The sequence below is a fragment of the Mytilus californianus genome, unplaced genomic scaffold, assembly GCF_021869535.1.
Source record: "Mytilus californianus isolate M0D057914Y unplaced genomic scaffold, xbMytCali1.0.p SCAF_3, whole genome shotgun sequence".
Lineage (NCBI taxonomy): Eukaryota > Metazoa > Mollusca > Bivalvia > Mytilida > Mytilidae > Mytilus > Mytilus californianus.
The window spans coordinates 72513064-72531039 of NW_026262679.1; the positions used below are offsets into that span (position 1 = coordinate 72513064).

Consider the following 17976-nt stretch of genomic DNA (forward strand, 5'->3'; position numbering starts at 1 on the left):
TTTTTCAAATCAAAAGGAAAGTTTCCTGAAATTCGGCTTGGTCTTTCGATAGAAGTTGCCATATTTTTTGCATTCTTATTTCCGTGTTCTTTAGTATTGCCTCTGCTATTACTTTGAACAACAAAATCCTGTTCCGTAGACGAGGAAATTTCTTTTATCTGTTTAAAGATATCTTCAGGATCAAAATATTTACTTCGTAAATTTGTTGCCGCAAGGAGATGCAAAAATGTTCCATATCGGTGACGGATCATACCAAATAATTGCAAAAATAATAAAAGAGCAAATATAAGTAAGAAAAGAAGTCCCAGGGGTTCAATAATAATTGTAATCCCATCAACAGTTTGTATCCTTATATTGAGAACATTTTTCACTTCATTCATTGCCGTCATTATAACAAGCCATAGACCATTTACAAAAAAGAATGCATAGGCTACTTTATTTCTGAAGTTCCTCTGGAGCGAACGTCAATACTTCCGCAGCTGCACAGTATTCAATACGATAGCCTTGTTGTAAAAAGAGCGTGCAGAGCCATCTATCTTCACCTACAATTTTAGTTAAAGGAAGGTCAATTAGTTCCTTTGGAAATTTATATATTTTTGATAACTATAAATACAAAGGGATGTGGCCATGATACAACAACCTTAAATCACAATAATACCGTAAATGATTATAAGATCAAAAACAAAAACAAAAAACAAAACAAAAACGAACAACAACAATAGTTATTAACCGTATATCGAGCTCTTAATCTTACAAAAGCTAGATATATCTTTGCGTATTTGACAAAATGTATTGGAAAAATGGTAATATACATTTTCAGGTTTTATGGACTAAACCTGTTTTCAATTTACCGTCGAGTTCGGTAATTTTGTTAATACTTTTTTCTCTCAATCAATTCCTTTTTTCTTGGGATAAAATTTACAAAGAATAATTCTTCAAAAAATCAAAAGAAAAGAAAAGAACTAATACAGCAATGTACGAGGTTCTTGATTTTAAACAAACAAATCTACATTTGAATGGATTAAACTTTTTCATAAACATAGAAGCACACAGCGTAAAAAAGTTAAGAAGAAAAAAAATTACAAACTACGGACAACATGGAAACAATTAAAACAATACTAAAAAAGGAGAGAGAAGATATCATGGGGAAATAAAAAAAATCACATGTCTTTCCAATATATAGTGGTCTTGCGATTTAATGTTTTTGCTGAACATTTTCAATACATCTAAATATTTTGAGCCTTACTTTGAAATTTATTCACTATTCGCAGAGAAATTTTAGTTTTAGTGGCCACAAAGGGCATTTTTATCATAAAATTCCAGATTTTAAAGTCTGAAATAATGTATTTCAAATTTGTCATCAGAAAAAAAGATAAAACATCTCACAATTAAAGTCATTTTCGTTGTTTTGAGGTGACAAGATAAGCATCAGTTTTTATATATTCTGCAAAAAAGTAGACGTTTTGAGGTTGAAAACTTCATTTATAATTCTTCATTTTCACAAATTGTTATGTTCATGACTCAAAAATATTGTCTCAGAATTTGACTCATTTCAATCATTTTTTGTAAATGTTATATGCTACAGAAAATTTAACTCCACGTTCATTTATGGAAGTACATACATCATATAAGAACTTGACAGGTAGTGCCAAATTCCCTTGAATTCCTGAATTTATTTTGCTCGCTTTGTCACTGGAATATAATTCATCGCTATGCATAGTTTTTGGAGACAGTTTTGACACAATATTGCATATTTTACATGTGTTTGTAAAATTTTGGAATGTAGAAACCCTTAACCGAAGTTGTGATGATTTGTATCGAGAGTAAAAAACATGACAATAATTGCACAAAATTTGCCAAAATCGACGAAAATTTCAATTATTAGCCTTCTTGAGTCATTCATGTTCCAAATATATCTTTATTTTATAAATATTTTAAAGAATCTGCACGGAATCATCAGTTTGTAATAATATGTAATTTAGAGACTATTAAATGCGGGTTATGGACTTACATTTTTAAAAAGCACACTTTAATATCGATGCCTGTACTCCCTAGTAAATTTAGCGCAGTTGCTACTTGAGCAAAGCAAAGAAACAGGATCTTGTTTAATGTCTTTGTTAAGAAGTTTACAGAGTTTCAGTACAATACAGAAAGATCTGTAATAATGGTAAGATGTCTTTCAAGTTGTTTGTTAGATATTAATGTGAAAAACAACAGACGCAATGATAGTTAACAACATCTTTGTTAAACCCTTTATGCCAATGTCTGTCAAGAAAAATAAGAATTTGGAAAAGAACAATTCGTATACCTTTTTTTATTTATAAATACTATCTTTAATAAGATTCCTTCGTGTAATCTTCATCAGCTACGAAAGAGATAAAAAAATTCGAGAGAGCTCTCAGTTTCTTTAGTACCCCGCTATAAAAGCCAAATTGTTGCCACTTACCTTGATCGTAGTGTATATAATGTTTGGGTTCTGTTGGTAAATTTGCATACGTTCTCATGATGTTATCATCCATTAAAGCTTTTGCCCGAAACAGACTAAAACATCCGGGACTACAAAGCACACAACCGAAAACATGCTCTGCTGACTTTTGTAACCAATGTCCTATAGCATATTCGAATTTCTGGTACCACATAACCGGACCTAAAATTTTAAAATACTGTCACATATTAACCTTGTTTACAATGAACCATTTGAAATTATAAATATTTTGTTAAATTGAATCATTTCAAACAAGCTGAGCTGTGAACTATTGCTCACTTATGATTTACCCCTATAAGTATTCGGTAGATATGGAGTTGATGAGTGATTGATATGAATTGCATCATACAGTATAGCATCCTCATATGACGCTCTGATTTGTAGGTTCTGAAAAAAATGCGACAAAAATATAATGGAACAGACGAACAGAAGGAAGGACAAATAGTCAGGCAAACATTAACCACTTAACCCCTCCTTTCGGAGCGGTGGTAAAATTATAAAAAAAAAATGCTGGCATCAAACGACGATTCCAGGAAAAAAATGATAAAAAATATCAGACCTATCGCTTTTACATTAAACAAAAATACTTTATAGAGAAGTATATTTATGGCTAGTCATTTACCAATACATATGAAATCGAAACATCTTGTTGCCAGAACTACAATCGATTTTTAGCCTGTTGTGAAAAGTTAAAAGCAAATTGTATCAGGGTCAATTTTCACAGTGTTCTTAGTTTCACAAGTGCCTTACCAGACCCTCCAGGTTTAATACGACCACATGTCGCACCAACATTTGTATTTTTCTTCATTCTGTCTATGAGTAGCTGAAGTGCTTCTGGAGAAAAGTCAACATCACTATCTAAAGCCATTACATAGGTGTTCTCTACCTATATGGTTAAACAGAATAGCTCTAAATAAATGTTACCATACAGAAGCTGATTTTATGCTTCAACAGAATTATGAGATAGAATGACTAAAAATCGACACCACGTTTGTTTTACGGTAATTATCACAAATTGGTTGATTAATACGATTTTTTGAAGTCTGAACTCACTAGCGACATGTTTTGGGGTCTTATATTTTTAGATAATGGTTTACGTCGTCTGATCTGTACTTTTGCAGATGTGTCCTATTTCCGATTGTGATATTTCGACTGAGTGCGGATTGACATGGCGGGTGATGCATGAATAGCAGGAAACACTTTCCCAGTTGGCGCACCTGATCTCGCTTCTTTTGAAATTCGTGCAATTTCCTCAGTTTTTGTTTGTTATCTTGATTTGTCTCTTCTCACATGGAAAATCTACTAATGCCTTATTGAAATTCTTATAAGAGACGTGACAGATGTAATTCATAAGAGAGTTAAATTATGAGTCGACTAAAAAGTTACTAAACACAGATAGTTCAATGATCATATATCAAACATCTTGTGAATGAAAAATGAAAAATATAAAACACTTAAAAATGAGAAGAAAAGTAAACTGTATAGCATACCGATTCATAACGAAAGTAAAACTTATTCGTCGACAGGGCAAGCAACTCGTCAATAAATTGCATTACTGAATATTGAGGCAGTCGAGGCAAACAGATAAATAAGTGAATAACGATTTGTAATCGCATAGAGGTAAAATGTTGCTTATGTCATTAAACCAATTGTTTTATTTGATTGAGTGATGTTCATCAATGTATTTTTCTCCTTGTGTAAAAATATTGGCGAAGATGAACTATTACCTGTTGGTTTAAGCTTTTTGGGAGGTTTTCAAAAATGTTCTGAGCACTTTCAAAATCTTTTACTTTTTCCGTCTGTTGTAGCTCACTGTTCACTAATTTATAACCAATCAAATAATATAAGTACATAATCTGTAATGTAGAAACGTTTTTTAATGACATCTAGACATTATGGTATTGTACTACTTAGAAAATCTCCGAGCCTTCCTCCTGTCCTTCCTGGTTGTTTACAAAAAAGTTAATAAATCTAAGAGAAAAGATTATATGAAAAATAAGGAAAATAAATTGATAGTAAGAAAATGATAGAATAAAAGATGTCATAATGTCATGGATAACGCACATTAGTAAATATACAGGAAAATAGATATCTAAATTATTCGCAACACTAATGGCTTTCTACTCAAAGGCATAGGACGGCTTAATTAAATATTTTTTACAACTTTTTTGAATTTTTGGTGTTCAATGCTCTTCATTTTGTCATTGATTCTGACTTCAAAATTCATGATTCTTAAACTCACGGCTGTTGAACTAAATTATGAGCCTGTTTATGTTTTATTTGTGCTTTTTAAAAACTTTTCAAATGATGAAATTTTCAAATTATGCTAAACCTTTTCAAAGCTTTTGTTCAATTTCTGTAAATAAACTAATCATAGATACCAGGACTGAAGTTTTGTACGCCAGACGAGCGTTTCCTCTACAAAAGACTCACCAGTAACGCTCGAAACAAAAACAAAAATAAAAAGGCTAAATAAAGTACGATGTATTACATATAAGCTATAATTTTCTAAAATTTATAAATAATTTGAAAAGGCCCCATTTTAATTTTCCTTTGGTTTCTTAACTGCGAATTTTGTCTTTATTTCAAAGAGGTAAGAGTGGAGTGTTAAACCATTCTTAACTTTATGCATGTAAACGTGTTATAAAAATGTGTCACCATGTCGAAATCTCGTCCAGGAATTCATTTTTTTATTTACTGGTAGTTTTCCCTGTTGTGCAGACATTTATGGTTATTTTTCGTTTTTGTTCATTATAATAATAATCATAATTAGAAACCAATTGTTCAGAGAACAATTGAAGGTCTTTCCACATCAATTTTAAAATTTATTGAAAAGAAGCTAGTTCGTGTTTACTCAAAGTTAAAATTGGCATCTTATCATCAGTTTCTTCATACTGATGCGATAACTAAGTGGTTTATATATACTTCTGAGTGAAACGAGGGAGATAATTAGCTACTTCCGGTGAAGTAAATGTCACTTCCGGTCTCATATAAAAGTTTCTTTCACACAGATTCCAAAAATATTTAGTTTCTATATACTTTTGCTTGTAAACCAGGAGATAATTGGCCACTTCCGGTTTATCGAAAGTCATTTCTAGTCTTCAGTGATAAGTTAATGAATTAAAATTACAAAATATATGGATTCCGAGTACTTTCCATGAAGAAAGTGCAAAAATGGCTACTTTCGGTTTTCTCAAGGTCACATCCGGTTGTCATTTTTCAAGGTCATATGTCATCCAACCTTTTGTATAAGTGCATATGGCATTATAATGAACCAAGTTGAAGTTATAATCAATTAACCTTATAATTGGACATTTCAGGGGCACTAACCCCTATAAGATGCCATTAGATTGTTTCAGACCAAATGTAACATATCTTTATTACAATAAAGCAAACATTTTGCACTTGTTGTTTCATATATATCTTTAAAAGTGTTTGAAAAAATGCAAAAACAAGGAAAAGTCAAAGTTGAGAACTTGACCTTGACCTTTGACCTTGACCTCATTTTCTAAGTTAGGACCTAGGGACCTCAAATAAAAAGATTCCAGGGTTATACGGTTAACGGTTTATGAGTTAAAAAATCATACCGACAAATTTATTTGGTAAAGGTAGATAACTCCTTTAAAATTTCATCGAATCGTTTCAATCCAAATTAGCCAAAAATTTCTGAGGATGTAACGAACAATTTAGAAAAAGAATTTTGTCGATATCTTTTTTTGTTACGAAGGAGATGCACACACTTGACAAACAGTGAATTTACAAAGAAAATTGTTTGACTTAGAATGAGTGAAAATAAAAAGCGCATAAACTGTATGATACTATATAAGAAATATCTTATCGACATATTGTGAAACAAAAATTTTACGCGATAACAAATTTGGCGGAAGAAAAAATAAAATTCAGAACAAATACAATAGGTCTTTCCACAGAAAAGTGGAAAGACCTTATTATTAGTATACTTACCTGGGACCATCTCTTCTTGTGCCTAATTCTAAGTTTATCTTTTAAATGTACAGCAAGTTTATTTCCTCCTGGTAATGTCCGTTCTAAACGTCCACCATATGGAGTAATAAGCTTCGATGGGGGTTCTAGATTGATTGTCACCTGGTAATCGGCCCTGAATGTAAAATTTACCTCTTTTTTTCTTATCTTTTAGTTCATTCTGTTAAGTCATGAAACCAATGTCAATTTGAATAGATTAGGATCCAGTAACATGATCAGTACTAGAGGTTGTTTTATGATTTTTTGTCTTTAAAACTAAATTAGAAATACGTTCATATAGCATGGCATTATCCTGACTTTACATAGTAGAATTTTAAAACACAAATAAGTTTAACACTTACATCCTTGCTTCTGAAATGATTTCGATTAACTGTTGTACGAACTCATAAGGTTCCCGTTTCTTTTCTCCACCATCTCTACTTTCTGTCGTTTCCATCGCATCATCAAACATAATATATGCTGAAGCACAAAAAAAAATTGTAATGCTATTATTGTTCATATATACCATCGGCATATATCGATACAAGTGCAAGATGTCCTCTTTGTGGGGACGACGTTTTTTCGAAATACCTGCGTAAGATACACCTGAGACTAAAATGTAGAGAAAAGGAATTAGTGTAATATAATTACAGTATAAAACGTACAAACAGGCTCACAAACACATTTTTATCCCACCCTCCTTCAATATAAGTTGATACATTTTTGTTGTTGTTATTGTGCTCTTAGAGGTTTCACTTGTTTATCTCTCCAAACCTTTTTCCATGAGCGCACGTAAAGAATTCGTATTCAATAGATTACTTCAAATGCACTGTGATTTGGCACCTGCTTTTTTAGATAATGAGATAAAAGCTTTCAAAATAAAATTAAAAATTTAAAAGAGAGGCGAAAGATACCAAAGAGACATGTAAACTCATAGGTCGAAAACAAACTGAAAATGCAATGGCAAAAAAACGAAAAATGACGAAAATACAAACAACAGTATACAAAACACAACATAGACTGCATCACACGGGCACCGGTAACTCTGGGCTTTCCAAATTAAATCTTACATCTGGGTCAGAATTAAGCAAAAGGTATAACAAAAATACCGAACTCCAAGGCAAATTAAAAAAGGGAAGTCCATAAAAACTGACAAAATAAAACGTTATCAATCATTGGATCAATTGAAAAAGAACTGCCATATTCCTAACTTGATACAGGCTTTTTCCGAAGAAAATGCTGGGTTGAACCTGGTTTTAATGTTAGCTAAACCTCCCACTTGTATGCCATTAGTTTATAGTTTCGTTATATCGACAATATTGGGTGAGCAACCAATACAGACACAACAATTGCAGCTAAAACTGTGTAAACATACATCACAGACATACAACACAACTGACTAAAAAAATCAAACAAACTATAAATAAATCTAACGAAGACGCTAACAAAAAAAGTGTTATGGTAGATAGTAAATTTGACAAAGACGCCAACAAAAAACTTTTTGTCGTTGATAGTAAATTGACAAAGACGCCGATAATTTGTTTAAGAAATTTTCAGTTTCATTTTCGAATTTTCACAGACCCTATTGCTACAGAAACAACTCTTATATGAAAAACAATCTATACAAGAGGCGTTAATATTCACGGTCGTATGTTCACTTTACATTTGTAAATGAAAATAACATGTCATCAAAAAGTATGTAATTTGCATTACTCAAACACATTCAACTCCATATTCATAATTTAAAAACCAGTAGATACATATATCGACAAAAAGATTATTTTTGTTGCTTGTGTTTCAACTGTTACAAGTGTTCAGGAAGATTCAACCTCCATTGACCAAAGAAAGTTTCATGTAGCATTGTATACTATTAACCATAAGATGAGTAAATATACCTTCAAATTCATAATAGTCTCTAATACCAGCTTCTCTGTCAAGACAGACTGACTCCTCATTCTTAGCTATATATCTTGCAGCTTGGTCGTTATCAAGTCTTCAAAATAATACATATCTTCATCGGTCAATATTCGTGTTAAGACAAGTTTTCATTGCGTTTTCGCTTCCCAAGTTAATATAAATAATTTCCGCAAACCGACGGAAAAAAAAGGTTTACATCCGGTCCTGTCATTATAACGTTTTTGTCACTTTTCTGTAATGTACTGCTTCAATCTTTTTATAAGTACTCAGTCAAATAAAAAAAAGAATAAGATTAATTTTAAATTTCGTACAAGTTAAACGATATTTTATGGGTTGTATGACAGCAAATATCAAAGTTAGTACACATAACATTATATTATGGGACGATGAAATGAAGGTAGGTATCATAGTTCGTGCACATGGTATGATTTGTCAGAGGGTAGCTTGACAAAAGACAACAAAGACCAAGATCGATCGAGAAGGTGGTAGTTGTGAGCTGTGTTCATAGGAAAACATTTGTTCCCTGTATAAAAGAGGCGAACGTTACCAAAGGGATATTCAAACACATGAAGTCTCCGTATAGTTTTTTACAGATATAGATCTGGAAAATTTTGAATTTATTATTGCAAAAAAATGATAATAATAAAAGACATGTTTAAGAAATGTTAAAAGCCACATATGTAGTTTTGAATAAAGTACAAGATATATTGGATCGTTTTCCTAATAATCTTAACCGCAATGTGTTTATGTTTTCACACATTTGTTCCGAAGTTGTTTGTGACTAAACTTCATTATAAAACAACAAAAAACATTTTGATAGATATTTTCAAAAGCTGTAGATATTTAGACGGCATCTTCTCTCTTATTAATCTCTGTTATAAAATGTGGATCAACCATCCCCCGTATGGTCACACTGCATATTTGAAACCACACTTGTAAACGATTGATATGTTAGACTTGCAATTACCATGTTAAATACACCTGAAGGATACAGCATCCGAGAGACCTTTTATTGGCCAAACTTTTTTACCAATTTTGAATTTTATAACAATTGAAGGGAGTTGTGAAGAAGTATAATATTAACCTCACGAATTAAATTAAAACTGATATTTTACATCCAGAATGTAATTGTATTTTCGATTCTGAGGCGGGGGTGAGCTGCGGAGACTTCGGCACCCCACCCGTTTCAAAAATATTCAAAAAAAGAATTTATATCTTTTCATATTTTTGACAAAAAAAAGACATATAGCTATATTACGCTATTTCATGTAGAGTAAAAATAGTTTTGTCAAATATCTAATGCATTTATGGTTGTGAGTTTAATTGCATCGTTTTATAAACTAAATATTTCAGATACTGATGATATAATTATCAACCTTATCATATACATGTATTTAATTTAAAGTTCTCAATCTATCATTTATTATGATTCTTGAAAAAGTTACCCCTCCAGCGGCTCATCCTTACATTTTATTACAATAAGTCCCTCCCATTAGATTTCTGACGCTTTTAAGTGTAAAAGCAGTAACTGTAAAGTAGTAAATTCGTCATCATCATCATCATCATCATCATCATCATCATCATCATCATCATCATCATCATCATCATCATCATCATCATCATCATCATCATCATCATCACCATCATCATCATCATCATCATCATCATCATCATCATCATCATCATCATCGCCGTCGTCGTCATCGTCATCATCATCGTCATCATCGTCATCGTATCGTCATCATCATCATCATCATCATCATTACATCATCATCATCGTCGTCGTCGGCATCATCATTATCATCATCGTCGTCGTCATCATCGTCACGTCATAATCATCATCGTCATCGTCATCATTATCATCATCATCATCATCATCATCATCGTCGTCGTCGTCGTCGTCGTCGTTTTCGTCGTTGTCGTTGTCATCGCCGTCGTCTTCGCCTTTCTCCTCCTCATCATCATCATAAATGAAAAGAGACTGATTGATACCAAAATAGACATTTATGGGAAATTGAGCAGCCTTCTTCATTAGACGAAGTACCTTTACTATGTGCGATTGTAGTTGAGAAAGGATTTGATTTCGTTAGAGAGACTGTGATAAGAACTGAACTTTCAAATTTGTTAGCTTTTATGAAATTAGTGTTAACTGTTAACAGTTTTGTAATAATCTAAATAATATTTATTACCTGAATAAGGTTTTGAGGAACTGTTTCATTTCCCGTCGGTTTTCGTGCCACATCGTTAAACAAATATATACTTTTGTTAGAACAGGATCATCTTTCTGTGTACCATAAGAGTTGTGTTTAGGTTTGTGTCGTCTGTTGTGAACAAGTGAGAGGTCAGCAATAGGACTACAGTAGTGAGGCAGAACAAACAGTCTGTAAAATATGGATTCAATAATTATGACTGGCAAATTTTAGGCCTTGTTTTGGCCACAAAACATGAAGTTTTGAGAACAAACTTAAAACTGCCTCATAATAAAGGGAAATTCACAAAATAATGACATATAAACGACAAAAACACGATTAACAAGTAAAATATTGATTTATGCAGATTTCAATCAATATTTCCTTTGTGATAAAATTGGTCACAAAAATAACAACGAAATAACTTTTGAGAAAATTTAGTCCAGCTATTAACATATTCTGACCAAAAATAGAGTTTTTATTTTCGTATGCTAATACCTTTTCAGCAATGAAAATACTCAAAAGTGTATATAGAGCAAGAAAATTCAAGAAAATAACAAAATATGTACTCATTTTGTCATGGTTTGTTAACATGGTAACTCGTCATATGGAAAAAGAAAATCCATTTTCTGCACTACTTTTACTTTGGTCATGTATGAGCAAATTTATGGTAACGTATGTCGACTTTTAAGTTTTTACAAATTTTTGTCAAGATACGTGCCTCCTTGTCCCAACTCCTTGACGGTTTTAAAATATTTGCAAAACGCTTTTATTTTCAGGGAAATAGTCTAAAATATGAAATTTAAGTTCGCTCATGTCGCTTTTACCTCAAAACCCCATCCAAGAAGTTGGGAATTTATAATAAATGGAAGCAAGGGAATTATGTATGTAAATGCTATTTCTCTCTGTTTCTTCTACAATTTGGGTTTGCTTAAGCGATTCAAAATCTGATTTGGTGCCCTTTATAACTAAGTATACGGTTCAGTTTGCTTATTATTGAATGCTTTACGGTAAGCTGTAATCGTTCACATCTTTTTACTATAGTCATTATGGATATTTATCTCATTGACAATAAAACACATCTTCTTATGTCTATATTGACATTGACTGTGGCATATGGGGTTCAAAAACAATAACAATAACATTCAAAAAAACTCTTTTGTTGAGTTAACTTAAAACTGGTAAGCTAGATTGATCATTTGTTGTTCTTTGTTTATCGTTTGTTTACGACTTTTCGCCAGAGTCGGTTGTTGGTTTTATTATTTTCTGTTGTACTGACTTATGCTGATTACTAACTCCTAAAGACTTGTGACATTTTGGAATTTAAAGTTTGAAAAGGAAAAGCTAGTTGTCATGAAGCTTTCGTAAATACAGAGAATATAAGGTTAATCACCGTCCCATCTTTTGGAAAATCATGCTTTTAGTTCCGTAAGAACTTCTACATTCGCTCTTTCCCTTTAAATAATTGTTCATACAAAAAGTTGAATGGTTACCGCATCCTTGAATAAAATTCTGTTTAAAATCCAAGATCCGCTTCGACAAATGTTTATTATTCGAGAAACAAATAAATATAATGAAAATAATTTTTATATTAATTATATTAAATTCTTGACGAAGGAATTATGTGTACACTTGGAAACCCTACTTTTACTGCCTCAACACTCACAAAACAGTAAAAACTGAACAATTAGTTATTTTCCTTTGAATTTACAACCAACGATGAACAACTGCACATTCCCTCAAATTTCTATATAACCAAATTACAAAAGTGTCTTTATAAACAACATTATATTGCTGGGTCTGATATCATCAAGATGTTTGATTTTTTATTGACACTCTGTGACGCTGTGCTTGCCGACTTGTTTCTTTATATTCTTATAAGGAAGACTTTATGCAGAAGAATCTCATAAAAACTGATGTCTTTTCGGAATTATACAAAGCTTGATGACTATGTTGACTGCATCTATTCTTATTAAATTGTAATAAAGTATACCACAGATGCAGTTCAATCTACCTCTTGTTTGTCGTATCTAGAAATTGACAATGAGGGTCGTTAAACAACTAAACTTTACAACAAAAGAGATGATTTAAATTTTCCCATGTTGAGCTTTCAATAAAACTGTAGCAACATCTCAACAGCGTCTGCATATAGTGTATATATATCCCAGTTGGTACGATATTCAAGGGATTGAGCTTCCTATCACGACTTCCTAAATAGAAGTTTACTATTTAAAAGACTATATTGCAATAATGGTTTCTAACGGTAAAGTTGTAGTCATCCATTCGTAATTTTTATGGACGCCGTCATGATTTGGTTGACCTTTATGAAATACCTGTGTCACACATGATCACGGATATAACTCATTTATCGTAACTGCAATCCCGTCTTCCTTTTTTCTACTGTGAAAGTACCGAATAAGACTTAACACAGGGTTTTTACTTGCTTGAGCAACATGATGGTAGTCTGATATCGGAACAGGAACTGTCTTTTTTTTTAGATACTGTGATACTGCTAGTGGAGAACGATATGTTAACCTTTCCGAAGCACCTGAGATTACTACATGTTTTTGGTGGGGTTCGTATTGCAGTCTTTAGTTTTCTATGTAGTGTGTTGTAAACTTGTTTTGTTATTTCGTCATCTTCTGATTTTTTGTCATGAAGTAGTCAGTTCGTCTAGAGTTATGAGTTTCGAATGTCCCCTTGGTATTAACCGCCTTTCTTTAACTTACATAACTCCTATATCTATTTACGAGTGGTTAATAATTTGATCAATTAAAGGAAAGTTATGTTAATACGAGTAAATCTTGTTTTGCGGTCAATAGAACGCACCAAACGAATGTGTACGATGGGCGCGCGTTTCGTCTATAAAACAGTCATTAGAAGCGTTCAAAACAGTTGGACGACCAAACAAGAACAAAAGCGAAGGGAATAAAAAGCCAAATATTTCAAAAAATTATATCTAAACTTGCTATGGACATATGAAAAAGAAAAACACAAAACATTTAGATAAAATGAGGCAACCTAAATGGTTCGATGTATCACTTATTCGCTTAAGACCACAACTAGATAGTAAGGAAAAGCTCCTTAAAAATATAGCAAAGATTCAATTGTTAAGACATTTTATTTTTCACTATAAAAATTGTACACAAAAAAAATAAAAAAAAAGAAATTAAAGGAATTCGGACGGAGCGTTATGGATGAGCTTGACAACCTTCATGAAAATAACTCTAATACATACTGGGATTTATCAAAGGATTTATCTAAGGATAAAAACAAATCTACATCACATAATTCCTGGATACAAGTAATGCATGGTTTGATTATTTTAATGAGCTAAATGGTAAAATCAATTTAACTGATGATAATTTTATTCAATGTTTTCAGCAATTGGAATAGGAAAAAATATTTTCTTAACATGATTTCCAAATTAATGAAAAAGAAATAATTACAGCAATATGTAAGCTAAAAAACAAGAAGTCAAGTGGGTTGACATGATCTGAAATGAAATGCTAAAATGTAGCAAGTCATTTCTATTAACAAATTTTAAAAAAAAGTATTTAATCATATTAGGGTAACAGGTTCCTTCCCTTCCATGTGGGCATAGGGATTTATATTGCCAATATTCAAAAGTGGTTCTACTAATGATCCCTCAAAACATAGGGACACAACCATTGGAAGTACACTAGGGAAACTATTTGCAAAAATATTAAACACAAGGCTAGAGAGTTTTTTTCTAAGAGAAATAGTATATGTCATGAACAGATTGGTTTTTGAAGAAGAGAACACGCGACCATACGTTTGTTCTCAAAACATTAATTGAAAAATATACTCAAATGGACCCTAAGCTTCTCTTTCCTTGTGAGAATTGGCAGATTTCATATGACAGACTCCTTCTCACTTTATACAGCTATTCGTCAAGAGGATAATCTTTTTAAATTATTCATTAATGAATTATGCAAAGAACTGCAAACTAAATCAGTTCATTCCAAAATCGCTAAATTTTCAATTGGGGTAGGAAAAGAACCACAAATATGGCATTGATAGGTGAGCTAGGGAGATTATTTATTAGAGTTCTAGTAAATACGTTTTCATACTTATCACGTTTAACAAATACGGAGGACAAATAATTGTCCGAAGCCCTCTCTTTCAAATACATATCAAACCTTAGTAAGAAAAGTTGGTTTAATTCTATGAGTTCATTGCCAAAATATTTAGTCACAGATTTATCTAAAATTCTTAATATGAAATCCAGTTTTTATTTTGAACAATTTAATATTAAAAGTATAATCATTTCTGATATCTTTAAAGGATGACAGGAAAAATATGTCATTTGGAAATCAACTCAGATCATATATAGTCAATAGAAATCAGAGAATTCAGATGACAAAATTCAGCATAAAGTGACCATAATCATGATAATTTTGAAATAGAGAGAGGTACATACAGAGGACTTCATGCAAAAGATAGAATTTGTAATCTTTGTTAAAAAAAATAAGTGGAAGACGAACTCCACTTTCTATTTAAATGTTCATTTTAGAAAGCGAGAGAGTTTCCATTATTTCAAATATAGTTAAAAGTTACAAAAAGGAGTAAGTTCGTAATAGTAAAAGTTATATTTGGCCCCGAATGTTGAGTCCATTGTTTGAAGATAAAATTTGTAAAATCGCCAGTGGTTGTAAAAACTCATCTAAGATACAGAGCTGATAATTTTGTACACCATACACGAGTTTGATCTACATAAGACTCATCAGTGGCGATCGAATAAAAAAAATTTGGAAGCCAAAATCAAATACGAAGATGAAGAGCACTGAAAACCATTTATTAACCAAATAAATATCAACAGCAAAGTAGTCAGCGCTTTGGTACTGACATGAAACTACGGTTTATTGAACTTCTCTGTAAGGAAATTATGTGAAATCTTATTAAATGGAAAGGCGTATATTTCTCATAAATACCTCCGATTTCTTTTTCAGGTTTGGCTACACCTTTGGTCCTCTTTTGTTTCGTAAGCTGTATAAAGTTCGTATTAAATGTAGGATTTGCATACAGTCTGGCTTTGAGCATCACTGATGATACATTAATTCTCAACATGCGCATCTGATGCAGTAACTACCTTTAATGTTTTATGCCAAATCATGCTACGGTCATCTTTTTCAAAAGGATTTGGGAAGGGGGTGAAACTTGTGTTTAGAATTATTCAACACATTTAAAAAAAAACAACCTTTTTACCAAAAAATACGTATCAATGAAATTTGAAGGAGTGTTGTCTGCTGGGCTGTTGATGGCTGTATAACAGGGGTACTCTATATATGATTTATTAAAATTCATTATTGAAAAAAGCTGATAAGATGTAAGATCTTACGATTTTAGTTTCTGTATTAAAAAAATGCAATAAAATAATTCAACTTTCTTTAACATACCTGCTAACAAAAGCCATTCTATCATGTGACGAATACCAGATATATCTGCAGGTCCATAGCTGTGAAGCCCAAGCTATAATAAACATTCCTATCATGATAGAAATTTCTATGACTGTTACTTTCCTTGACATAAGTATGCTAGAAATCCAATTTGTTTCATTTATAAAATGTGGAACCACTACTCCAATAAGATATACTGGTGTTCCAATCGCCAAAGCTATACAAAAACAAATTTTGTCCATGCTGAGTCTGGTCGAAATTACAGCTCCATAGAACAATCCAATACTTGTGAAAAAATGGACCAAAAAGGAATTTAGTAGCCAATTGTCAACATAATTTTCTAATGATGGAATATTACATGGACGAATTGTCATGTTATGTAGTTGAACGGCTGTGTTATTGAATATATCTAAGCATGGTAAAGGGGGAACTGTTGAACTAGAGATAGATAATGATTTTGAAGAAAAGGTTTTCCATGGACTTGCAACTCCAGGAGAGAAAAATGTAGGGAAAAGCGCTAATGCCAACAACAGTCTGAAGAAACTTGTCACGAGCGAGGATACTGCGTGATTTTTTTCTCTAATCTCGTTGTAAACAAAAAGCTTCTCATAGAATTTCACTTAATGTTCAAAATATGTCTCAAACCATCGGAAACTCACACAAATAGAACATAATACCATCAAAAATGTGTCAGTGTAGGAAATCTGATTATAAGTCACTTTGTAAATTGGAACTACAAAGACGGCAGCCGCTTGTAAAATTATAGACAAAATGTTTAACAATGGTTTACAAATACGTTTCCCGCCAACGGATAATCTCCTATTGTTCTTTGGTAATGATTTAAGAATGGAAGGTAGTATTGGTGTTCCTGACAGATAGGCACACACCTCTATGGCATTTAATAATGGCAACACCTTGAAGACAAGAGTTCCGAGACAGAAGAAGTGCACACATTCTTTTATAATGACCTGAAAATATTAAAATAATAGCACTTAGAAGAAATAAGATAAATGTAGAAAATCGTAAAGGCGAAGGTATGATTGGGCAACTTTTTTTATTCTTGAATTAAAAAAATCATAACCAATTTTATTTCCAAATTGTAAAGCTGAATAAAATATTTTAAGACAGCAGGGAAGATTGATTCTGTATTGTTTAGTACAAGACTGATATAAAGTGAGAGCTATTTATGTGTAAACTTATGATGTAAATTTAACACATTAAAATTCGATATTTCAGAGATATTTTAAGGTATTTTAGTTTCTTTTTCTTTTTATACGACCACAATTTTTTTGCGGCCACAATTTTTTTGCGGCCGTATTATGGTATGACGTTGTCAAAAGCAAACATTTCTCTGGTTTCCAACGATGACTTAAGTATAAGTAGATGGATCTCTATGAAATTGTACCAAAAAATACATACCAAAAAAGAAAGGTTGTCATTGGGATTGATTTTGGGGGTTATGGCCCTAACCGTTTAGCAAAATGGTGCCAAAAACTAATACTTTGTATAAATTGCTTATTTCTTGACCAATTTCAACGGGATTTAATTAAAAAAAACAGTCTTTAATTTATGATTTTTTTTCAATATACTGAATCTAACCGTGTAATTAGATTTTGGTTTTTGGGTCCCGTTTTCAATTTGTCAATATTAAGGTCCAGGGGTCCAAAATCAAACTTTATTTGATTTCAACAAAAAATGATTCATTGGGGTTCTTTAATATGCAGAATCTAACCGTCTATTTCAGTTTTAATTTTGGGCCCCGTTTTCAAATTGTTCCAAATTAAATTTTGTGTGATTTCAACAAAAATTGTATTATTGAGGTTCTTTGTTATGCTGGATCTAACCGTGTATTGAGATTTTCATTTTGGGCCCAGTTTTCAAATTGGCACTTAGGTCAAAAGGGTAAAACATTTTTTTGTCTAAACATGTACTCATATTTTTTATTCTGGACCCAGTTTTCAAGTGAGTTCAAATCGGTGCCCAA

The 17976-nt window shown here is 32.0% G+C and overlaps 1 protein-coding gene across 1 annotated transcript; it reads right to left on the minus strand.

Moving 5' to 3' along the window:
• Nucleotides 1-435: 435 nt before the first annotated feature.
• LOC127733636 (chitin synthase chs-2-like) lies at nt 436-16009 on the minus strand. Its single transcript, XM_052242954.1, has 9 exons — nt 15993-16009; nt 10573-10764; nt 8362-8459; nt 6829-6946; nt 6449-6602; nt 4213-4341; nt 3236-3371; nt 2447-2647; nt 436-542 (listed from the first exon to the last, which is right to left on the minus strand). The coding sequence occupies exons 1-9, from the start codon at nt 16007-16009 to the stop codon at nt 436-438; spliced, it is 1152 nt and encodes a 383-aa protein (XP_052098914.1).
• Between the last annotated feature and the right edge of the window lie 1967 nt (nt 16010-17976).